Raw genomic sequence first — 26,687 nt, forward strand, 5'->3', positions numbered from 1 at the left:
CATATCTACCCCAGTGTCTCACTATGTCATACCTACCCCAGTGTCTCACTGTGTCATATCTACCTCAGTGTCTCACTGTGTCATACCTACCCTAGTGTCTCACTGCGCCATACCTACCCCAGTGTCTCACTGGGTCATACCTACCCCAGTACCTCACTGTGTCATATCTACCCCAGTACCTCACTGTGTCATACCTACCCCAGTGTCTCACTGTGTCATACCTATCCCAGTGTTTCACTGCGCCATACCTATCCCAGTGTCTCACTCCGCCATACCTACCCCAGTGTCTCACTGTGTTATACCTACCACAGTACCTCACTGCGCCATACCTACCCCAGTGTCTGACTGTGTCATACCTATCCCAGTGTCTCACTGCGTCATATCTACCCCAGTGTCTCACTGCGTCATACCTACCCTAGTGTCTCACTGTGTCATACCTACCCTAGTGTCTCACTGCGTCATATCTACCCCAGTGCCTCACTATGTCATATCTACCCCAGTGCCTCACTATGCCATACCTACCCCAGTGCCTCACTATGTCATATCTACCCCAGTGTCTCACTATGTCATACCTACCCCAGTGTCTCACTGCGTCATATCTACCCCAGTGTCTCACTGCGTCATATCTACCCCAGTGTCTCACTGCGTCATATCTACCCCAGTGTCTGACTGTGTCATACCTATCCCAGTGTCTCACTGTATCATGTCTACCCCAGTGTCTCACTGCGTCATATCTATAACTTGTGTCCATTGCGTCAAGGGCGTCACATCATGTTTAGTGTCCGTCTGGACAGATGGCCAGAGGCTAAAGACCAGCAGTGTACCACAGTACAGATCCACCATTAGGGTACTGGCTCAGTGATTATCACCCACCGATACAGAACACACCGTATTCGTCTTGATGGCGACTCAAAAAGCTTCCTATTCGTGATAAGCCCGGTCTGGTGCCCTATGTGGTGTTGATGGTCAGCTAGACTTCCCATAGAATGACGCCCGCCCAGACACAGCTCATAGTTCAATGCTCATTCTCAATGAACATCCATGGTATGAACTTTCACCAACGCAGGATTGACCTTGACCTATAAAACTAAGGGCCCAGGGTAACATGTGCCCTAGTATTATTTATGTGCAACATCACGTTCTTCAGCTTCGCACGAATCAAAGTTTAGACAAGTGGTTAAATGTTATCAAGAGACGATAAACGATAAATGTACTCTGTGTTACCGAAAGTGTTTCAGGTGAAAAAGACAAAAATAAAATCGACATGTGTTGCTGCATTGTTGCTGCAGAACAATCGTATTTATTTTATGTGTTCTACAGACAAGATCAGGCATTGAGTTGAATAAGGTGTATAAACAAACAAACACTCGTAATAAACCAATAAATCAAATACACGAAACCACCTACGTTGACATTCTGAGTAGTGTTCCATTAAAGATATATCAACGTTGGCTGACAATAGTGAGACTTGCTTGTGCCGAGGGGTACGGCTGTGTCATCAATAATGTGTTCCTGGAGTAGTCCACTGTTTCAGGCGGATTACGACATGCACTTGTGCACACTTCTTTCTGATCGGAACGGAACAGTTCCACATCCACAAGAAGTGTTGCTGTACAGAGAGCGGCACATCATCATGTCAAAAATAATTAGTCATAAGGGACAAAACGAACCCAATCGTCATGACAGTCATGAAGGTTCCGAAAATACGGAAGAGAAATTTGTCCAGTAGGTGAGCAATCTCTTTTGAACTGTAGCCAAGTTTGGGATATGTTTTCTTTTCGGTACATTCGGGCAAGTCCTTTCCGTTAAGGGACACCACTCTGTTTGACGTGCAGGTGATGCACGCCAGGGGAGACAGGAAGGACTGGGTGACCTTCTGCAGCCACGCTGGAACTGGTTTGGTCTCATCTTGGTGGTACAGGCGGAGAACGACGATAGTGCAGAGTGTGCCTGCAGTGCCTACACACATGACTACGGACAGGTACACCTCTGAAAAGTACAAATAGTGAGTATCTACATTTACTCATGGGTGATGTACACGTGTACATCGGAGGTTTATTTACTGAACAGTATACGTATTCAAGTGCAACATGACAATGGTTCTTCATACCCAATTTAACAGTTTAGAAGTAAAGTATTCTTGAAGAAAATGTTATTAACAGACGTCATGGGTTGCAACTATATCTTTAAGTCTATATATCATACAGCTGCTACTATTCTTCCTCTCCATATTATACTGCTGCGACTATATCTTCCGGCCTGTATCATACATCTGCTACCATTCCTCCTCTCTATATCACACAGCTGCTACTATATCTTCCGGCCTGTATCATGAAGCTGCTTCTATTCTTCGTCTCCAGATCATACAGCTGCAACTATATCTTCCGGCATGTATCATACAGCTGCTACTATTCCTCCTCTCCATATCATACAGCTGCTACGTCTTCTTCTGGTTAATATCACACAGTTGCTACTGATATTCTTCTACTCTATATCATACAGCTGTTAGGTTTCCTCAGGTTTATATCATACAGCTGCTACTACATACAGGTACTACAGCTTTCTCTCGTCTATATCATGCAGCTGCTACAGGTTCTTCTGGTCTATATCATATTGGTGCTACAGCTTCTTCTGGTGTATATCGTACATGTGCTATAGTTTCCTCTGGTCTATATCATAAAGTTTATATTTCTTCTGTTCTAAATCATACAGCTGCTATTGTTTCCTCTGGTCTATATCATACAGCTGCTAAAGTTTCTTCTGGTCTATATCATACAGCTACTATTTCTACTGGTTTATATCATACACCTACTACTGTTTCTTCTGGTCTATACCATACAGCTGCTACTGCTTCTTCTGGTCTATACCATACAGCTGTTACTGTTTCTTCTCGTCTATATAATACAGCTGCTAAAGTTTCCTCTGGTCTATACCATACACCTACAACAGTTTCTTCTGGTCTATACCATACATCTGCTACTGTTTCTTCTGGTCTATACCATACATCTGCTACTGTTTCTTCTGGTCTATATTATACAGCTGCTACATTTTCCTCTGGTCTATATCATACACCTACTACTGTTTCTTCTGGTCCATACCTTACAGCTGCTACTGTTTCTTCTGGTCTATAAAATACAGTTGCTACTGTTTCTTTTGGTCTATATCATACACCTACTACTGTTTCTTCTGGTCTATACCATACATCTGCTACTGTTTCTTCTAGTCTATATAATACAGCTGCTACAGCTTCCTCTGGTCTATATAATACACATGCTACTGTTTCTTCCGGTCTGTACCATACAGCTGCTACAGTTTTCTCTGGTCTATATCATGCACCTACTACTGTTTCTTCTGGTCTATACAATACATGTGCTACTGTTTCTTCTGGTCTATACCATACAGCTGCTACTGTTTCTTCTTGTCTATATAATACAGCTGCTAAAGTTTCCTCTGGTCTATACCATACAGCTGCTACTGTTTCTTCTGGTCTATACCATACAGCTGTTACTGTTTCGTCTGGTCTATACCATACAGCTGCTACTGTTTCTTTTTGTCTATATAATACAGCTCCTACAGTTTCCTCTGGTCTATATCATACACCTACTTCTGTTTCTTCTGGTCTATATAACACAGCTGTTACTGTTTGTTCTGGTCTATATCATACAGCTGCTACTGTTTCCTTTCGTCTATATCATAGGGCTGCTAAAGTTTCTTCTGGTCTATATCAACCCGTGAATTTTCCGGGGTAGAATAGGTCTTCAGCAACCCATGCTTACCGTAAAAGGTGACTATGCTTGTTGTAAAAGGCGACTAACGGGATCTGGTGGTCAGGCTCCCTCACTTGGTTGATGCATGTCATCGATCCCAATTGCCTGGATCGATGCTCATGATATTAATCACTGGATTGTCTGGTCAGGACTCAATTATTTACAGTCCGCCTTCATATAGCTGGAATATTGCTGAGTGCGGCGTTAAACAACCAACCAACCAATCTGGTCTATATCATACAGCTGCCACTGTTTCCTCTCGTCTATATCATACAGGCGCTTAAGTTTCTTCTAGTCTTTATCATACAGCTACGGTTTCTTCTGGTCTATGTCATACATCTGTTACTGTTTCTTCTCGTCTATATCATACAGCAACAGTTTCTTATCGTCTATATCATACAGCTGTTACTGCTTATTCTGGTCTATATCATACAGCTACAGTTTATTCTGGTCCATATCATACAGCTGCCAATTTCTGTTCTTCCGAAAAGTTTATATCGAGAAATGAGAACGTTTCGTATCGGATAATAGTAAGTAAGAATACACGTATCGTTTCGTGACTTACTTCGTTTCCGTCTTGTGTGATGGGTGCTAATGCTGCTCCCTGTGCAGAGTTGCAGCCTTTGGGCGCGCCATAAACCTATGATCGTTGGTTCGAATCCCGGTTAGACCCGATTACGTTTCTAGGTTTGTCAGCACCATACCCGTGCTCGTGAGTTTGACCGAAGTGAGACCTGCATCACTTCGGGCTTTCCTCCCTAAGTAAGCTGACACGCCGTGATATAACTGGAATACTGTTCATAGCGGCGTTACACCAAACTCACTCACTCACTTCCACACTCAATCACTATTGCTTCTACGATGAAGATGAGGCGATGGAGTAGCCGAACAGTTAAAATTGTTGCCTCACAAAGCCCATTGGGTTCAGTTATTGAAGCCCATTTGTGGTTGGCTGACATACTACCAAACTCCCACTGCACATCTACAACTACTAACTGTACATCTGATGTAACTATTGATGATGTAACGTCTACCATGACATCTGCCACTACTTCACTAAGCCACTCACGGATGATGGACGTCTGACTGGATATGGGCGGCAGGTTGGCAGCTATCATAGTCAGCAGGACGATGTAGGACAGGAGGACAGTCAGACAGTACCCCATCTTCTCCCCAGACTCTATGGGCAAGGCAAACACCACCATCATCAAGATGGAGTTGAGGATAAGGGGCAGCATGATGCTCAGGCCATAGAACTGCCATTGTCGACGGACAGTTACCTTGAACACCAGTTTCCGGAATGTCATATCACCCTGGGTCAGGTTAATGTATTCGTATCCAGTGCCCAACATTTCCCACTCTCCATTATTGGTGAAAAACGTCATGTCGAACGGACTGTTGGGGTCAGTGAGGAGGTCTACCTCATCCGTGGTGTAACTCCAGCCAACCAGCGTCAGAGAACATGTCTGCTTGTCATAGGGGTAGTACGTTATGTCTGCAGAGCAGCTGGAGGTCGTGGAGATGGGGGGAAGCCATAATACTTCGCCGTTTGGGAACACTCGGAGAGGGGTACCATCGCTTCCTAGAACGGCCGGTAAGTTGATGCTGGGGAGGGAAGAGATTTGTGTCAGTGATTCAGGTTTATGTAAATTCAAAACGTCAAAGCCACATGATAACCAGTCCCGGGGCACCTTCCGAAACAGAAGATTCCATTGGGCGCTGAAAAGGGAAAATGGCACGAAAGGGGGGCAAAGACACAGACTATTTTCGGTCACTGATTCAAGAGATACAATTTTAGTCTCAGAACAAATATATTATGTTTTTTAAAAGCATTTTGTCAGCATGGCAAGCGGTCAAATTCAGTTCTGGTTTTTTTTTCACATTTTTTTATGGATACATGTATGTGCATGTCTGGCGAACAGTTTTTTTTTGTAAAACAACTTTTCCCAGAGGGTAGCAAGGGTAGTACTTTATGTAACTACGACAGTTTTAATTTGAACACAGTATTACTTACAAACCAAATTAAGCATAATATTCTCACGTACTTGGTGTAGTAAGTTTTCACAGTTCGCTGATGTATACATACTCATTTTCAATGACCAGTGGTGGCTTCCAGATGTATTTGGTGTTGACAACCATCTTCTGTATTCCACCCGCAGATGCCGGGTCCCACATCAGTCGAGGGTCATTCCAGAGCTGTCGACATGTGTCAATACTGTACATGTGATCACGTCAAGAGACAATACTGTACAAGTGATCACGTCAATACTATACATGTGATCATGTCGAGGGTCAAGACTACATGTGGTCAGATCGAGGGTTAATGCTATACATGTGGTAAGGTCGAGGGTCAATACTATACATGTGATCACGTCGAGGGTCAATAATGTACATGTGATCATGTCAATACTGTACATGTGATCACGTTGAGGGTCAATACTGTACATGTGATCATGTCGAGGGTCAATACTGTACATGGATCATGTCAATACTAAACATGGGATCACGTCGAGGGTCATTACAGTTCATATTATCATGTCAATACTATACATGTGATCATGTCGAGGGTCAATACTGTACATGTGATCAGGTTGAGGGTCAATACTGTACATATGATCACGTCGAGGTCAATACTGTACATGTGATCATGTCAATACTATACATGTGATCATGTTGAGGGTCAATACTGTACATGTGATCATGTCAATACTATACATGTGATCACGTTGAGGGTCAATACTGTACATGTGTTCACGTCGAGGGTCAATACTGTACATGTGATAATGTCAATACTATACATGGGATCACGCCGAGGGTCATTACTGTACATGTGATCACGTCGAGGGTCAATACTGTACATGTGATCATGTAGAGGGTCAATACTTTACATGTGATCATGTCGAGGGTCAATGCTGTACATGTGGTCATGTCGAGGGTCAATACTGTTCATGTGATCATGTCGAGGGTCAATACTGTACATGTGATCATGTAGAGGGTCAATACTGTACATGTGATCATGTCGAGGGTCAATACTATACATGTGATCATGAAGAGGGTCAATACTGTACATGTGATCACGTTTAGGGTCAATACTGTACATGTGATCACGTCGAGGGTCAATACTGTACATGTGATGTTGTCAATACTATACATGTGATCACGTCGAGGGTCAATACTATACATGTGATCACGTGATGGTCATTAGTGTACATGTGATCATGTCAATACTATACATGTGATCACGTCGAGGGTCAATACTGTACATGTGATCATGTCAACACTATACATGTGATCACGTCAAGGGTCAATACTGTACATGTCGTCATGTCGAGGGTCAATACTGTACATGTGATAATGTCAATACTGTACATGTGATCACGTCGAGGGTCATTACTGTACACGTGATCTTGTAGAGGGTCAATACTGTGATAATGTCAATACTATACATGTGATCATGTCAAGGGTCAATACTGTACATGTGATCACGTTGAGGGTCATCACTGTAGATGTGATTATGGTAATACTATACATGTGGTCAGGTCGAGGATCAATACTATACATGTGATCATGTCGAGGGTCAATACTGTAGATGTGATCATGTCAATAGTATACATGTGGTCAGGTCGAAGGTAAATACTATACATGTGATCACGTCGAGGGTCAATACTGTACATGTTGTCAGGTCGAGGGCCAATACTGTACATGTTTTCACGTCGAGGGTCAATACTGTACATGTTTTAAGGTCAAGGGTCAATACTGTACATGTTTTAAGGTCAAGGGTCAATACTATACATGTTTTAAGGTCAAGGGTCAATACTGTAAATGTTTTCAGTTCGAGGGTCAATACTATACATGTTTTAAGGTCGAGGATCAATACTGTACATGTTTTCAGGTCGAGGGTCAATACTATACATGTTTTCAGGTCGAGGGTCAATACTATACATGTTTTCAGGTCGAGGGTCAACACTATACATGTTTTCAGGACGAGGGTCAATACTGTGCATGTTTTCAGGTCGAGGGTCAATACTGTACATGTTGTCAGGTCGAGGGTCAATACTATACATGTTTTCAGGTCGAGGGTCAACACTATACATGTTTTCAGGACGAGGGTCAATACTGTGCATGTTTTCAGGTCGAGGGTCAATACTGTACATGTTGTCAGGTCGAGGGTCAATACTGTACAGGTGGCCATGTCAATGTTTACAATTCACGTGATCATGGCAATGTGTCAATACTGGATATGTGGTCACGTCGAGGCTTAGTACTAAACATGTGATCATGTCAAGTGCCAATACTGTACACGTGATCATATCAAGATGTCAATACTCTACATGTGATCACGTCGAGGTTAATTTCATGCACACGTGATCACTTCGAGAGCCAACATGTTAAAGCGTTCGCTCGTCACACCGAAGACCCGGGTTCGATTCCCGACATGGGTACATTGTGTGAAGCCCATTTCTGTTATTGATATGGCTGGAATATCGCTAAGAGCGGGGTAAAACCCTACTCACTCACTCACTCACTCACTGTACACGTGATCATATCAATGTGTCAGTACTGGTTACATGTGACCATATTGTTATTTTAACTCAACACTTAGCAAACTCTGACATATTAGACTGTGTTCTCCTAAGTAACTATACATCAGGGATGCCACAGGAATAGAATCTCACTATATTAGCTATGAAAAAAACTCATATTTTCAAGTCGTCAGAAAAGATTGTCATGCACACAGATCCGATTTGATCTACTTTGGTAATATGAAACACATGTTTGTGATAATATTTTATGTTTATCACATATATGTTGATGCTGTGCATCTCTTCTTTTATGGGCAATTTCGTAGACTGATTAATGAGGCACCCGTAGTACGTTGTCAGCGATTGTTGAGAACTACACTACTGGACAGCCAATGCAAAACAATCCTTCCTGTGATCTCCATCGTTTGTATTTGAGATCAAAAGATAAGATTCATAAATATTATAAAACAATATTTATCGGATTGGCATAAATCGTATATATTTCATTTGCTGGATTTATTTTTCATCATCATCATCGCCATCATTAATATACTCACAACCACCACAGCCCCGGATAAGGACATGGTTTCTGCACCGATGTTCTGCAAAGGATAAATGGCGTATTACAAATACAGCGTAGGCTGGATTCATTAAAAGGGTTTCTTGTCATCTCTGTTGTTCTGCATGGCGTCCTCGTGGACTCAAAATAAGGGATCGCATGAATTGAACCAATGGTCGTGACTTGTATATTTCACAGCTATATAACGTCATAGTTTTAACAAATGTGACCCCACTGGTCTGGTGGCAGTCAGTGGAGTTTGGAGCCACTCCTCTTACAGAGCGGCAAAGACTGTGAGACGCCACAAGACATTGCCGCACACGACGTCCAAGTTGATCATTCAGATGGGTTTTTATAATGGCAGGTCTTTCAGCTGGCCAAAACAGTTCTGGTATATTCCTATTCCTAACAAGATCCAATTGCACAAGACCTATGTGTTAGCGGGTGTGTTCCAACTTCTACTGACGACCAATCCTACGCGCAAAGGGTTCCACGACTTATCTCTACAACCACACGAGGATAGCGAACCCCTTGGTGCCTTTTAATCCTACTGTTTTCAACCGTTTACATAGTCGATCACATTAATGTGTTAATGCCACAAACGCAGCGTGTATCTGATTCCCGTAACGCTACGACCTTCATGTTTTTGTTGAGATCATTAGCAGGCTGTTGGGGTGAGTTCCCCGATCTAATCATGATTACCTCTTGCCATTTGTTCGCTTTTGTCATGTATTGTCTCGTAATGATGACTTCCTTTACACAGCAGCAATTGTCCATCAATCTCTTACCATACAAGGCAATCCATGGGTGCTAGCTTTTCCGCCACATGGTTGCGTCTGGATACATACTTTGGAATAATACTTTGCAGTTATCATTGAATATGATCCCCTACGAACTGTTCCTAACTTTTCATGCGATCTCTTGTTTTGTCCCATAAGAATATGTGTGTGAAATAATCATGGTATCGTTAGTATGATAACAAACTGATTTTATGAAGTGTTTTAATTTTGACAACTGTACGTGAACCATGCATATATTGAGGATGTTTTATCTCAATACATTTACAAATTGAGTTAACGTTTTGTCGACTCGTGAAATATGTTGAAAACACACTAAAGACGCCCACACTAGTACAGTGAGACCCCGTTAATCCAGACATTACTGTCCTTATAGTCCGGATTAATGAATCATGGTACGTACTTTCGTCATTGACAGGCGTTCCCATCAGTAGTCCGTGCCACAAGGTTTCGGGACTACCCAGGTTTCTGGACTAACAAAGTTACCAGACTATCGAAGTCTCCGACTACCGAGGTTTCCGACTAACAAAGCTTCCGACTATCGAGGTTTCCGGAATACCGAGGTTTCCGGCTATCGAGGTTTCCGACGACTGAGGTTTCCGACTATCCAGGTTTCCGGACTACTGCGGTTTACGGACTACCGAGGGTTCAGGACTATCGAGTCGAGGACTATCAAGGTTTTCGACTACCGAGGTTTCCAACTACCGAGGTTTCCGACAATCAGGGTTTCACAGGCCGCAGGTGTGTAGGAAACACTTACCACATCATTGAGAGCAAACAACACGATGGTGGACGTGACGACAGTTTTCTTTATCGGTCTGACATCCACACTGGTGTTGTTTCGAATGTAAGCCAGAAGAGCAATTTCATCACTCGAGTAGTCTCCCCTTGTTGCTGTGGCTACAACATTTTTAGAATGGACTATTCAATTTTCGGAGGGTGAGAGGGGCTGGGATCACATGATGGGATGAATTTGAAAAGAGAAAAAATATTACTTGTACAATTTGTTCCTCTGATTTGTTTGGTTGTTTGTTTGTTTGTTTGTTGCTTAACGCCGCACTCAGCAATATTTCAGCTGTATGATCACGGTCTGTAAATAATCGAGTCTGGACCAGACAATTCAGTTATTGACATCATGAGCATCAATCCACGCAATTGGGATACGATGACATGCATCAACCACGTCAGCGATCCCGTTAGTCGCCTTTTACGACAAGCATAGTCGCCTTCTACGGCAAGCATAGTTCCTCTGAAAGTAGTAGACACTATCACGTTTTTGTTCATCTCCAGCGAACAAGCGTTTTTTTCGTTTAAACGAAAATACTTTGGCCAGTATTTTCGAAGTACCCACGTATATAAAATGATCAGTCCGTTTGAGAAAAGAAACTTCGCAGTCGCCCAATATCTATTTGAACAAGTCCATTATATCAACAGAAAGTTCATTTTTGATATTTCATAAAGCTGCGTTCACACAGTGACGATTATGGCTCCTATTTGAGATCAGATAGCGCTACGACACGAAAAGTGAAAAAGTCGGATTACTATCCTCAATGATCTGGAATGTCCTATCATTGTCTGAACGCAGTCGTACACGTTCGTAACAGAGTCCTACGGATCGGGAAAGGTCCAGGGAGGTCGGCCATTCACTCCCGACAGTATGGTGCGTCCCGTAACACATTCGGGAAACTCAGCCGATTTTGTCTAGTCGGATTACAATCGTGACTATGTCGTGACAGATTCTGCTGTATCGGATCAAAATCGTAACAATGTCCTGTGTTGTGTGGACGTTGTCCCGTGGATCGGGACGCTGTCGTGATGAACGGGCATGATTTGGAAAAATTGTTCATTGCCGTTTCTTGTCGATTGAGTCCAGATTGCGTCCAGATCTTGCCGAATGCGAACCGTCTTTGTCGGTTCACTGTCCGGTCACTGTCTGACCTCTGTCGGATCGCATTTGGGAGAATCGGGAAGCTATCGGGACAGATTCGCTCGTTTTTTACCATGCAGATGATGCAAATCGGATCAGATTCGGATTGAGAACGGGAGAATCGGGACACTTCCTGAACAATTTCTGATTGTTGTCGTGATTAGATAAATGTTTTTATAAATTTGTGAATTTCCCGCTACGAATCACAGGATCTTGAGCGAACTTTTGACAATTTTTTATCGGGAATGGTCCTATCAAGGACGGCAGTGAAAATCCTGAAAGTGTGACTAAGCTCTCAGCTGCTTGTCCAAGCCCGGTCAAATGCCGGCTTTATAGTAATAGCCCAATGATATGAGATACCACGCCGCGGTTCTCCGGGCAGACACTATCCACGAGACCGCGGAGATGGCCCGGTCGAACTAGTGGACTTCATGGATATAGCGGGACGTCGTTACTCGGGTCGTTGTTCATGATATCCAAACCTGGTTTGTCGTCATGTAGCAGGCACATTGCTGAGTACGGCGTTAAACAACGACCCAAAGAAACACTATTCACAAGATCACGTAAGGTAGATAGCACTCCTGTAGAAACAATCAAAACCTGTGTTCGTGTGTTTCACCAAAGTGGTAAACGTCTTCCACTTGCATCACTTCGGGCGTTCTCCTACACTAGCGGACACGCCGAGCTATGACTGAAACACTGTTCCAATCGGCGTTAAACCAAACTCCCTCACTCACTCTGTAGGAACAGTTTGAACATACTTGTTTCACGACATCCAGTTCGATATATCAGACGTTTGTGATAGCAGAAAGAGAAATGTGTCAAATATCCTACCAACGAGAAGAATCGCCAAAGTCAGATGTAGAAGGTAGGCCATCTTCATCCTAAGTTTGAACAAGTCTGAAAAGTAAACAGTGACAATATTGATCAGAAACAAACACGGAATGAATCAATAACTGATATAGAAATGTTTCATTTACGGTGTATTGTAAGTTATCATCCGCTATACAACACTGCCAGCGGTAGCGTCGCAATCCAATGCTGTCACAATTAAATATTTACACTTACTACTCGCCCGGGTGGAGATCACCGCTGTATTACACATTGTGTAATACCAAATCACGTGCTTATGTACTGCGGGAACAAGTTTCGCTAACAAATATTGAAAACTCCCAACACACTGGGCATTTTCAATGACATTGCGTGTAGAGATGATAGATCACTGAGATAAACTTATTGCACACTCGATGCCCCAAGCAACAGTGTTGCTGTGCAGTCGTCACATCTCATCCACAAGGTGATCGTAGCGCCACGACAGCCGTAAGTCTATGTTAAAGTATGGGAGTTACGATAACTTTAGCTCTACGATCACTTTATGGAACGGACCCCTGAATTCTGAAGGCGGGCCGTTGTATGGTATTAAATAAATAAGTATCAACGTTTGACGTGTTTGAAGTATTATTCTGTTAAACTCAATTGGAGTAAGCTGGATCATGTAGTTGTCTGGCTATTCACACGCAACAGTGAAATTAAATTTTTGTGTGGCTGTCTACGGGCATTTTATTTTTCAGTACAAATGAAAACCTTGATACGTAATTTCTCCCTACCTAACACAAACGGACGTTTCAACCCCACTTGTAATTGCGACTTCAAAAGTATTTTCGAGTTTGCAGAATCATATTTAGAAAAATATTTGGGGTCATCAAAAAATTTTAACATATATTTGAAGATGATTATATACACAATTAACCTAAAAAAAACCCCAACAATTCTTGAAAACTACGAGACGCTGTTGGAAGCGAAAGAATACACTGTGGTAAAGTAACAAAAGCGCCGCTTGCAAAACGAACAGTCTCGATTGACGAGCTAAATGAGAAATTTATAGTTTATAACGAAACATTTGCTAGAGAATAGCAAACGGCAAGAAACGATATTAACTCAATAAATGACCATATATCATAATTTTGCCTTGTCAATGAGCGAAAAAAAAGGAAGTCAACAGTTTGTGTTCGGACCAGACACTTACGATAAATGGAGACAATTTTCGGAGAGGTAGTTCTAGTATGACAAGTGAAAAACCATGTTTCTCTCATTGAGTGACGGGTCAAAGGAGATATTTTTACGAGTGGTGTAACCACGAGTGAAAATAACTCCATTTCACCCGTCACGAGAAAGAGACAAACATGATATTTCACCAGACGCATGGAATATCTTATTTATCATATACATTTTGTATAGTTGTCTACAGAAAAATTCAATTATTTCATTACAAATGTAAAACCTTGAAACGTGAATTCTCCCTACCTAACACACAGGGACGGTTTACTACCCATTGTATTTGCGACTTTCAAAGTGGTTTCGTGTTTAAAAATTCTTAAAACTTATAACTGTAAGTATACAAAAATATTTTGCGTTAAAAACAATCTTTATCCTACAATTAGAAAAAAATATTCTTTAAAACAACGAGACTGGTGTTGGAAGAGAAAGAATACACATTGGTCAGGTGACAAAATGGCGCTTTTGCGAAACGAACAGTGTCGATTGAAGAGTTAAATGAGAAATTTACTGTTTATAACGAAACATTTTCAAGAGAATAACAAGAAGTGATATTAACTTCATAAATGACCATCTGTCATTATTTTGCCTTGTCAATGTGGAACTAACGTAAAACGGACGTCATCAGTTTGTGTACGTGCAAGACACTTACAATATTGAAGTGAGGCAATTTGAGGGGAGGTAACTCTTATATGACAATAGTTCCGTCAAAGTGTCATGTTCACTACAGTGAAATATCAACTTTTATGCTCACTGCAATGAAAATAGCACTTTTCTTAACTTTCAAACTGAAGTAGACAATAATTATATAACGGCAAGTAAGAAATAAATTACTAAACTCCCGTGTTATACCAAAATCATGAAACTCGTGAATAGTTCTTGTTTAGTATTCTATATTATATCAACCCTTTGTCACTCATTGCAATGTAAAAATGATAACTTTAAAAAATAAGTCATCACTACTAATTATAGCATGACTGTCAGTCAGAGAATATTAAAGAATGTTTCACTCTTATGCTTTTGTACACATATTTTTTATCATATTCAGAAACAAACATTTGGAATTAAAGGATGAACAGCTGAGAATAATGAACTTAGTTTAGCTTTTTTAACAAATAATTTTAACATTGTTTTACATTGTCTTTGTAAAAGTGTTACCATAACGATTATTACACAATGAGTTAAAATATAAATGTATCGTTCCTGTTTGAGGTGGTTCTGGTGTTCATACGCCAATATGAAATCCTTCGAGAAGGACACGAGTCTATATTCGGATTGTTCCGGAATGACGCGAGTGGGACACGAATGAAATACACTAAAGTGTATGTAATCGAATCAGGTATTATATCGATGTTGGTTTTGGACGAATTACCTTCTAAGTAAACACAGTATGTTTGTCAAATATGTTTTGTTTAAGATGTCTCACATAACTTTTTTTGACAATTATTTTGTTACACAACATGGGTGTTCGAAATGAGAACGATCATTCCGAGTACTCAATATGTTATCATTTTGTTCAAAATCTCCCCCGCCCGTCCCGAGTATATCAGACGGGCAGACAGGAAATCTTTATTGACTCTTTATTGGCTGTACACAGTTAGTTCTCATAACGCTGATGGATCTAAGGTGTTGAGGAACGTAATATGTTTGTGAAATTTGCCGAAGATCAATAATCAATTTGTAGACTACTTTGTTTGAAAGTGTTTTATTTGTTTGGCGACGAGTATTGATTACTTGTGGAATTGATTGAGAACTAACTTTTCTATTACTACTATTGACAATATATTTGCTCGAAGCAAGATATTCAGTAATCTCCTGTCGCAGAGACTATGACTCACCCACACCATTAATGGAGTTCTGGCAGTAGTTGATGAGCTAGTAGCAGTGTTAACTGAAACACCCCGACTAGACACGTTCCAAGTCATATGATAAACTGGCACTTTCACTAAGTAACGCACGTAGATCAACATGCAACTTCTGCGCTTTCAACTGCTGTATTTATCTTTCTTTGTTCTTTGTTTAACGCCGCATTCAGCAATATTCCAGCTAAATGATGGCGGTCTGTAAATAATTCAATCTGGACCAGACAATCCAGTGATCGATATAATGAGCATCAATTCACGCAACTGGGATACGATGACATGCATCAAGCAAGTCAGCGAGCCTGACCAACCGATCACGTTAGTCACCTCTGACGACAAGCATAGTCACCTTTCACGACAAGCATGTGTTGCTGAAGACCCATTCTACCCCGGATCTTCACGGTCCTTATGCCAAGAGTTAATGGGGGGCTGGTCCAAAAGTTCTAAGCCTGACTAATTTTCAACTATGGGCCTCAAACAAAGTGAACTAGTCAATGTAGTACATTGTTTGAGCAGTTCATTGAAAGTGTATTGGCCTGTTGAGGCCGTTTGTATATTTTTGACAGCTAGTTGAACGTGATAGGTGTCCAAATGGATAAAGAAATGGAAAAGAACGAGTACCGAGCAGTCATCAAGTTTTTGACTTTAGAGAAAAGTACTCCCCAAGAAATTCATGACCGCACATCACAAGTGTATGGGGATAAGTGCCCTACCTATTCCACTGTTAAACGTTGGGCAGCTATGTTTAAGACCGGGAGAACAGGCCTTGATGGGGACCCTAGGTCTGGACGTCCCTCAACTTCCATCATTTAAGATTCAATTAAGGAGAAACTTACACTGTCCGATAGACGTATAAACATTGCTGAACTTGAGGAAGACACAGGTCTAAGCCACGGATCCATTGAAACTATTATTCATGAACATTTACAGATGAATATGATATCTGCTCTTTGGGTGTCAAAGTTTCTAAATTCTGATTATTTATTCTGGTTATTCCGCGCCAGCCAAAAGTGATTTTGTAAAACAAATCATTTACTGTCGCTATCAATATAATATAGTATACAAAATACTGTGATAAACACGTGATGTCAATACATCTTTAAAATTTCAAACAAACGGGATTGGGAGGTAAGACAAGCTGACTTGGTTGATGCATGTCATCGTTTCCCAATTGCGTAGATCGAGGCTCGTGATGTCAATCACTTAATTATCTGGTCCAGATTCAGTCATTTACCAACTGCCGATATAAAACTAAAAACTTTGCTGAGTTCGGCGTTAAACAACAAACAACACCATCATTGTTCTGATTACGAAATAAAACTAAAAACTTTGCTGAGTTCGGCGTTAAACAACAAACAACACCATCATTGTTCTGATTACGATATAAAACTGGAAACTTTGCTGAGTTCGGCGTTAAACAACAAACAACACCATCATTGTTCTGATTACGAAATAAAACTGGAAACTTTGCTGAGTTCGGCGTTAGACAACAAACAACACCGTTATTGTTCTGATTACGTAAGGTGACGTCAGAAGCAATGGGTAGCCTCAAATGCTCAATGTGACGCCATTTACCTTCAACATAAAAAAAACCATCATTCCAAATGTTAAAGCGTCGGAAACTTATTTCATTCGACTTGGCTACGTTTATGGGTAATATGATACATATTGAGGAATGAATTATTATTGTAATGTGTTAATTTACCATTGTCTTAACTTGACGTATGCTGGACACCCAGTTAATTTGGAAAGTTCACATTGTCTTCAAGTTCAAGGTAAATTAAAGTGACGGCCACTCTAAATTTCCAGATCAGTGATCAGAGTGAGTGAGTTTAGTTTAACGCCGCTTTTAACATTATTCCAGTTATAACACGGTGCGTCAGCTTAATGTGGGAGTAAAGTGATGCAGGTCTCAGACGTTTACATCAAGATGAATAGTGTATTAAGATACTGTTATGTATTTAACACATGCATTGTTGGGTAAAATTCCAAAAGACTCGTGAAGATCCGAGGCGACTAACGGGATCGGGTGGTCAGGCTCGCTGAATTGGTTGATGCATGTCATCGATTTCAATTGTGTGGATCGATGATTATGGTGTCAATCACTGGAATGTCTAATCCAGACTCGATTATTTACAGACCGCTGTCATATAGCCGGAATATTGCTGAGTGCGGCGTTAAACATCAAACACACAAACAAACAAAACAGACATACCAAAATGTGTTTTTTAGTAATATATTTAGGTTGTGGGTCATGTGTACAAGAGGTATATTCGAATTTCATTCCTTCATGGCGACCATATTGGATTTGGCAGCCATATTTGTTTGTTTGAGTGGAACCATATTTGAAAATATTTGGAATGGTATAGCCTACAACTGTGGTAATTTCACGCTTTTGAGACAAAATGCACATTCTTTTCGCGAAAAGACTGGTCTACAGGCCATAGTTTGTTTTATTTTCTTGGGGAATACTATGCCACCTCATCTGTACTCGAACAATTCACCGCATCACGGTGAGCCGTTATATGCCCGGTTATTCCTCGATACCACAGTAAGTTATTGTCCAAGTATCAGTGCTGGAGCTTCAACTGTCAAACTACTAATATCGTTTATCCTAACTGTAAAGTACCGGGCAAAAGAAAGTATACACCTTTGTTTGATGGTGACTATATATGAAACAAACATCGATAGTGATGTGTTTGATACGGGTATCATAAATGTTTTGTATAATGTTTGGGTCAAATCTAATTTCCAAGTGTATAATTTATTTTGCCCGACAGGCTAGGTACATATTTGTGTAACGGTCCGTTTAAACATGAGCAGCCTCTTTGATAGTATGCTTGGGTTCTTATACATGTGTGACCTCATACTTCTAACACATTTTCACTTTAATATTCTCTGTTATGTTTTGTTATATGTAAATAATTTTAGTGGCAGCAGAAACTGTCCTAAATATATCTATGTTAGAGCAAATGATGTAACTACACGTACAAATGTCAAGTGCTGTCGTAGCCAGGTTTGAACAGCAGCTAACAGCTCTTCAGAATCGATTTGAACTAGAGTTAGCTGCCCTTGGCTACATGAATATGGCAGATTTGATCGTTCTGGAAGTTTCGGGGTGGGGGGAGGTATTCTTGTTTGCATGGCTGTCAGAACAGAAGATAACTTTCTTACTCTCAATGTTATATGTACATATCATGTTGAGGATTTACATATCAAAGTTATAATGACGACCGGAATATTTACTAGAAGGTATCCATTCCTATTTTACAATTATATGTTGCGAGTTTCGAGTTTGAGATAAATATGATTTTCATATGGGAAACCCTACATACATTGACGGATGGTCAGTAAAGCTTATTTTCATGTAAAACTGTCTGGTTGAATGAAATATTTAAATTAAAATTTCATCACTCCAACATTCGATTGATAAATAATTACATTATGTTCTAAACTATAACAAAGATATGTAGAGTTTGTTGGTAAGTTAAAAATGAGTGAAAGATCCTGGTCTAGCAATATTCCAGCAATATGACGGCGGGGAACACAAGAAAATGGGCTCCACACATTGTACCCACCCTGGCTTGGGCTACCCCACCGCCCCTTGTGGGTAGGTCAATTAACTAAACGTTTCCAATCCAATGTTATCCTGAATGACTTGATAGATTATCGCTTTGCTTGAATCTATCAGAGTTCGATTTGGTCTTCAAGACGTGATCCTATGAGATGTTTCAGACAGAAATGACTGTTCAGTCCAAATGTCAACACGCAGTCAGTAAGCTTCAAACACATAGAAGAAGGTCTATTTTCTGTTTCAGAAGTTTCTTTAATGATAACTATATGACATAATAATAATAATTGACTATAAAAAAACTACGGAATAGGTCTTATATACTCACTGTCACGGGTAGCCGACTGCCCGCTGATGTCCAACAGACGATCACAACTCTCTGATCTTCACTTCACACATTCAAGATTCAATAGAAGAGCTATGCATATTTCATTCTATTTCACTACTATTTTGAATCTCACTCACCAGATAATCGACAGTGCATCCAGAATTGACGGCGGTCGTTCGTCATACAAAGGGAAAGTTATACCGATGACGGCCATGAGGTGGCTGTTCATATTCGCTGCACATTTCTATCAGAACTGGGTCCGAGGTACAATAAATTAATCCAAAGTTGATCGGATTGTGGTCCGTCTGGGAAGGTAAACAGCAGAACTAATATGACACGTTTGACAAGTATAGGCCGCTAATGGTCTTATTTGAACAATATGCATAAAACGATTTCTGCGATGTGTATGGGACCTGAACGATTTATAAAAAGCAAGCTCGTATTCAGGCCAGGATAACAAAGCTATATTTGATTGGGAGTGGACGTCAATATAGTAATTTCGCAAACAGTTTGATTGTTGTATATATTAATTTGTTAATGAATCCACAATGTTATATATGCTGTCTGTTATCATTAAACTGTTGGTGGTGTATGGAATGTGTTTGTGACGTTAATGCAAATGGTCCTCACTGCCTAGCAACAATAAACAATTGAGGCTTGTATATGGAATTGATAGACACAATCCGGGTGTGTAGTTTGCTGACACAAGGTACATGGCAGGTTCCATCTCGACCTGGCAGGTTTAATGTCGTAAACATATTACGTTCCTCAAAACCTGTTTGGATTCTGGAAAGTTATATAAGTCCCCAGCAACCTATGCTTGTCGTAAAAGGCGGCTAAATAGATCAGGTAATGGGGCTTGGTTGATTGCGTGTCATGTTTATTTGTTTGTTTGTTTGTTGTCTGACGCCGCACTCAGCAATGTTAACGTTCCATCCACATGACGGCGGTCTGTAAATAATCGAGTCTTGACCAGACAATCCAGTGATTGACATCATGAGTATCGATTAACACGATTGTGATACGATGACTGGCACGATTCATTTAGATTCAACTTACGACAAGCATAGTCGCCTCTTTCGGCAAGCATGGGTTGCTGAACACCCACTCTCATCTGGATCTTCCCGGGTTGCGTGTCATATCCGAATTGTGTAGATATATGTTCATGGTGACAATCACTGGATTGTCTGGTCCAGATTCGAGATTGTACACAGTCCGCTGACACAAAGCTGGTGTATTGCGGAGTCTTTAAACAAACAAGTCGTGTAGTGAATATTTGTTACCACCTACCGCCTCATTTAATAAATCCCATATGCTGTCATGAACATTAATCAATGACAGTGTCCACGCCAGAAATGTCCATGTCCGAGAGCTCAGTGCTTCGAGATTTACACTATTTGGAGCGCGATGTAGACATTATTCAAGTCACATAGAATATGTTATTAATGTGGCTCATTAAACACAATCTGTTACGAGTTTGTAAATATGTTTTCCTTTGTTTGTAGTTACACAACAAAACCCACACAAAACGTCGGGCAAAGGACTTGACCTGGTCTAAATATCAGAAAATATTTTATGAGAACCTCTAAATTCAGACTTGGCACATTTTAGCCTTATCTCTGCATTTTGTGAAAAATAAATCTAATTCTCATTCCTGAGAAGCCATCTTAAATATTTATTTTTGAAAGTGTCACTCATTTCTTAGCTCATGCCCAAAGGGTTCTAATCCTTGTTAGTTGCGTCCCTTGGGCACGCCAGAAACCTATGATTGTGGGTTCGAATCCCGGTTCGCCCCGATTATGTTTCTAGGTTTGTCAGCACCATACTCGTGCTCGTAGGTTTCACCGAAGTGGTGAACGTCTGCGACCTGCTTCTCTTCGGGCTTTCCTCCCACATTAAGCTGACACGCCGTGATATAACTGTAATACTATTAAACGCGACATTAAACCCAAATCACTCACTATATGACCAACTACCTAAAACATATATCATCATGGGCGACTAAAATGGTCACAACCCGCTCTGGGGTGGTAGAGATACAAACTCGAAGGGGAAAATCCTTGAAGAGTTTATTTCAAATACTGATTTATGTATCTTGAACGATGATTCACACACCTATTTACACCCTGCAACTGGTACATACTCTTCACTTGATTTGGCACTCACAGATTCCAGCTTGTATAATGAATTTGAATGGTCAGTTTATGATGACCTGTGTGGAAGTGATCACTTTCCAACAATACTCTCACCTGTTTATCCAGCTGATGTTCAAACTTCGTCATTATATAATTTTACGAACGTCAACTGGTCTTTGTTTGAAACGTTATGCAAAAGGACTCTTAAAGTCGATCAGCTACTAAAGCATTTACCTGACACATGTCTTGGAGTACTGTTAAGTCTTTTTGACAATATATGGACATCTGGAAATTTCACTTCATCTTGGCGGAATGCTGTTATCATTCCTATACCTATTCCTGGTCAGGATCATACTGATCCATCAAATTATAGGCCAATATCACTTACTAGCTGCGTTTGTAAGACCATGGAAAGAATTGTCAACAACAGATTAATATGGTACTTTGAAACCAATAATCTTATAACAAATATTCAATTTTAGGAAAAATAGAAGAACTCTTGACCATTTGGTTAGATTGGAGACATTTGTAAATAATGCTATAATTGATAAACAACACGATGTGTCGATATTTTTCAACTTGGAAAAGGTATATGATACCACCTGGAAACATGGGATTTTGAAAAATCTTCATGTAATGGGATTGAGAGGACATATGCCTAATTTTATATCACAGTTTTTAACAAATAGGCATTTCCAGGTTCGAATGGATTCAATCTTGTCAGATATTTATGATCAAGACCAAGGTGTCCCACAAGGTAGCATATTATCAGTGACGTTGTTCAGTATAATAATGAGTAGTCTATCTGTGGTTTTAAGTGACTCTGTTGATGGGTCGTTATTTGTTGATGATTTTAATTTATCATGTCGAGGTAAAAATATGCACACGATTGAAAGACAGTTGCAGCTTTGTCTCAATAAAATTGATGATTGGTCAGAACATAATGGCTTTAAATTTTCCAAATCAAAAACAAATTGCATTCATTTCTGTCGAAAATATAAACCACACAGCGATCCTGACTTAAATCTAGCAGGCACACCAATTAAAATTGTAAAGGAAGCTAAAATTTTAGGAATAATTTTCGACTACCATCTCACCTTTTTACCACATATTAAATATCTTAAAACAAAATACCTGAAGGCACTAGATCTATTAAAAGTTGTTTCAAATTCCAAGTAGGGAGGGTATCAGTCAACCCTTCTTCACTTGTACAGATCACTCATACGTTCTAATCTCGATTATGGCTCTATTATGGTATTATTATGGTTCGTTCTGTTCTGTTCGGATGAACAAAACCTTCCAAATGGCGTGCTGGTTTTTTGGGGGGAATTAGTCAGCAAAGAGAGGGAGTCACAGGAGACTAATCACAATTTTATTTACAAGATCAATTTACAATATCTTAAAATATAGCTGAGGGTGCCACAGAGAGTCGGTTCAACCCTCGGGGCTGTGGGAGAGAGGTCTGCGTGGTATGAGCGTCAAACCCCTTCTGCCTAACATTTTGCCTCAGTATGTATTTAACAAAAATGTGAACAATAAAAAGGAATATGATTTGGTTGATATACAATGGGTTGTGCCCTATGCTAAATGAATGGCTAGACAGAGGTGAATACTTAATCCTGTTAATCCTGTTGGCACTAATCTTGTTGACATATTTACTGGGTGCTTGGAAAGAGATTATGGTATCATTATAGACGAGCTTGTATGGGGGCTAATCCTTAATGAGTCTAAATTGAAGTAATTGCTGAATGTTATTCTAATATAGGTGATGACAGATTTACTTAAATAACATAGTTCAAGGCAATCTATAAGACTATGTAGACATATCTTTTGTCTGGGAGATAGGATCTTGATACCTTAGGCTGGCATTTATCTAGTTGTCATAGCGAGTGATTTATGACAGCAAAAGCAATCTTAAACGTTTAGATTCCATCCACAATCAAGGTCTCAGACTCTGCTTAGGATCTATTCGAACTTCACCCATTGACAGTCTGTACGTTGAGGCCGATCATCTTCCCAAGGCAAGAGAGTTAACTGACTATAAAAGTCCAGTTTCCACCCTTGCCGAACTAGGCTGGTATTATTGAGTTAGATTTTGGCTGGACTAACGAATCTATGCATAGTCCAATCAAAATCGCGCAACGAAATCGAAATCCGGTTCGTAAACTGTCATGCAGATTTCGGTCGATTGCAGGATTTGCACAGCATGTGCACCACTAACTCGTTGCCAACAGATATTTTCAAAATCTTTTCAAGTTTTTAGTCATGGTGCTCACGTGATTTGATGCAGTTCGCGATGTAAGACCCGTTTTCTCACAATATAGATCTTGATTGTTCATCAGATCGTCTTGATTGGGCGCCGCCATTTTGTTTGAAGTAAATGCAGGTGATACGAAAGGTGGAATCTTATTGGTCCATAGGAGAGGCATAGAAGGGATCTAACTCGTAACAGCCACTGGCGGCGCAACGATCGAGCCCAGAATTCCAGCCTATTTCGACAAGGGTGGAAACTAGACTAGATGGCGGACGGTCACAGACGCCCTATTGTGAGCCGCGATACATTTTAGTCATAGCACCGTTCAAAAGAAGGTAACAAGGACTATTTTGTCATCAGCACCGTGTGAACATCTACTGGCATCATGGGTGTGGATATTTCGACGTTGATACCACGACTTGGGACATTTAAACAGCCCGCTTCACTGAAAGGTATTGTTGTTGATGAATATGACCCCACGTCGCGCAGGTCATGGATGAATGACTTGATGTTTCGATTTTCGTGTATGGGGATTTTACTGGCGATTTTTACAGCTGGCGTGTTGTGTGTACATGCAGTTGGTAATGAGATTGAACATGGCAGTGCTACTTTATTTTGTGCCCCGAAACTCAACTTGTTCGTACTGTACACCCCTTTTGACAGTGTTGACATTTTCACCCCCTTATACCGTCACTCATCGACTTCAACAAGTGGCGATCTGTCACCTTCAGTCTGCCTGGTAATAAGTACTGTCTTGAGAAGACTACTTCTCATTGCTGGTGATATTGAGAAGCAACCAGGCCCGACAGTGGAGGAACAAATAATGGGTTTGAAGGATGCACTGTTCAACAAAATGGAGGAAAACAAGAAAGAAATATGTGCAACAGTGAGTGAAGTCCGAACACAGATGATAGCCATTGAAAAGAAATACTATTCACTGGAGGCGATGTGTGAAGACATAAATAGCCAAGTGTCTGAATCACTGAGATTGTTATCAGAAGTTCGTGAAGACAATAAGCAAATAAAATCTGATTTGGAATCCCTTACAGCACGTTACAACGAGATAGAAGACAGACTGCAAAGTACAGAAGAGGAGATTTCCGAAATGCACGTGATGGACGAGCGTCTCGACAGCGTCATGGAGGCCGTTGATAGGCTAGAGGCCTATAGTAGGCGGGACAATGTCATCATATACGGCATGTCAGAGGTCACGGGTGAAACAGCTGAAGATTGTAAACAAAGTGTATTGGAACTATTGGACTCTGTTAACAGGGATGAACCGATACTTGCAACTGATATTGTCCGATCACACCGTCTCGGGGTACGAGTTAGCGGTAAACCACGACCAGTAATTGTCCGATTTGTCTGTAATGATATTAAAATTAGAGTTCTAAAGATGCGAGGTGACCTCAAAACGTCTAATATCGGGCTTGCAAATGATCTGACAAGAAATCAAGGTGACAAACTGAAACGTTTGAGAGAGGAGAACAAGCGCGGATACTACAAGGGAGGTAGGCTATTCATTGTGGACAACGAGGACAAGGCTGAGTCCAATTCGTTCCCAGTCCACACAACCGATTCCACCAACAAAACTCCAAATCAGACTAGGGGTTAAGGGCGCAGGGGCCCAGGAGCCATAGGTAGAGGAATCAACACAGACACTAACCAGCGGTGCCTATGATCGAATTCTAAAGGAAGAACTGGGAAATATCCGCGTGGCCAGGGCCCCGAGTGTAGTGATAGACAATACAAAGTGTCATTCTTTTCATGGAATGTGGACGGACTTGAAAATATAAAACGTGATGATGATTTTTTATCCTTTGTTACCAGTTTTGACATTATAGCTTTGTTTGAAACATGGGCTACAGAAAAAGACTTCAGTGCTTTATTTTCTGATTTTCAGTTATATAGTGTGCCTGCAACCAGACTTTCTAAACATGGGCGTTTATCAGGTGGAATTATCGTTTTAGTAAGAAATTCTTTGACTGATTTTGTCATTAATATTGTTACTTTTGAACATAGCATATGCATTGTTTTCTCAAAAGAAATGCTAAATTTGACAGATAATATCCTGTATGTCTTTTCATATGTACATCCTGAACGTTCCAGCTGGTATGAAAATAAGGAAAACAAGAATGGTATTGAAGTACTTCAAAATTATATTTTGGAACTGTTTCGGCAATATCCAAATATTCCTATTGTTTTGATGGGGGACCTTAATGCAAGAACAGGCGAAAAAGTAGATTATTTAGAAGATGACATTTTCCCATTCCTTGATAATAATAGGTGTTACTCAGATTATTTTCCAAGGTTCTTGCCAACCAAGATATTCCTGCGATAAAGTAGTCAACATGTGTGGAACAAGCCTACTTGAGTTGTGCTTACTATTTGACATTCACATTGTGAATGGTAGACTAGGTGCGGATAACCAAATAGGAGAGTGCACTTACAGACCGCCGTGTTCGATACACCTGGGTGGATAACAAGCAGGAACAGTTCATACATAATATGGAATCGCCCGAAATTGCAACGAATCTGGAAAAAGCGAGCTTAGAAGCTCTTACTGACATAGACAAGAGTGTATCAACGTTTACAGAGGCAATTCTTTCAGCAGCATGTATGTTAAAAAAAACGTGGAATAATAATAACAATCATCAACATATTTGTAAAACAAGAAACCCGTGGCATGATGATAACTGTCTGTTAATGAAACACGAACGCTGTCGTGCACTTAACAAATTTAGAAAAACTAAAGACAATGAAGACTTGCCGAACTACCACCAAATTAGGAATGAATATAAGACTATTTTTAGAAAAAAAACAAGGGGATTACATGACCAGTAAACGTACCACACTGGAGCAAACTACTGATTCAAAGTCATTCTGGAAGAACATCATAGACTTGCAGA

At 40.5% G+C, this 26,687-nt stretch overlaps 2 protein-coding genes across 3 annotated transcripts in view; one reads left to right on the top strand and one right to left on the bottom strand.

The window, feature by feature from the left end:
* Positions 1–26,687, top strand: part of LOC139459513 (coiled-coil-helix-coiled-coil-helix domain-containing protein 5-like) — a 433,260-nt gene that overhangs the window by 292,340 nt on the left and 114,233 nt on the right. The gene's annotated exons all lie outside the window — the stretch shown is intronic.
* LOC139458738 (acetylcholine receptor subunit beta-like 1) lies at positions 1,334–19,627 on the bottom strand. Of its 2 annotated transcripts, none has more exons than XM_071240144.1 (7): positions 19,527–19,627; positions 12,408–12,473; positions 10,407–10,546; positions 8,848–8,892; positions 5,854–5,963; positions 4,837–5,372; positions 1,334–1,989 (listed from the first exon to the last, which is right to left on the bottom strand). In XM_071240144.1, exons 1-7 carry the CDS (start codon positions 19,570–19,572, stop codon positions 1,637–1,639), a joined length of 1,296 nt encoding a protein of 431 aa, XP_071096245.1. In that variant the 5' UTR covers positions 19,573–19,627; the 3' UTR covers positions 1,334–1,636. The 2 variants fall into 2 exon arrangements, with proteins under 2 accessions (XP_071096245.1, XP_071096246.1); XM_071240145.1 differs by lacking the exon at positions 19,527–19,627 and adding an exon at positions 19,390–19,486.

Source organism: Haliotis cracherodii, unplaced genomic scaffold, assembly GCF_022045235.1.
Source record: "Haliotis cracherodii isolate W230 unplaced genomic scaffold, xgHalCrac1.p SCAF_13, whole genome shotgun sequence".
In the NCBI taxonomy this organism is placed as follows: Eukaryota; Metazoa; Mollusca; class Gastropoda; order Lepetellida; family Haliotidae; genus Haliotis; species Haliotis cracherodii.

Coding starts and splice junctions, on each gene's coding strand:
- LOC139458738 (XM_071240144.1), bottom strand. CDS start 19,572: ATGACGAACGACCGCCGTCAATTCTGGATGCACTGTCGATTATCTG. Junction 10,547..12,407: donor TTTGGCGATTCTTCTCGTTG/GTAGGATATTTG, acceptor AAAATGTTGTAG/CCACAGCAACAAGGGGAGAC. Junction 1,990..4,836: donor CAGTCAGACGTCCATCATCC/GTGAGTGGCTTA, acceptor TGTACTTTTCAG/AGGTGTACCTGTCCGTAGTC.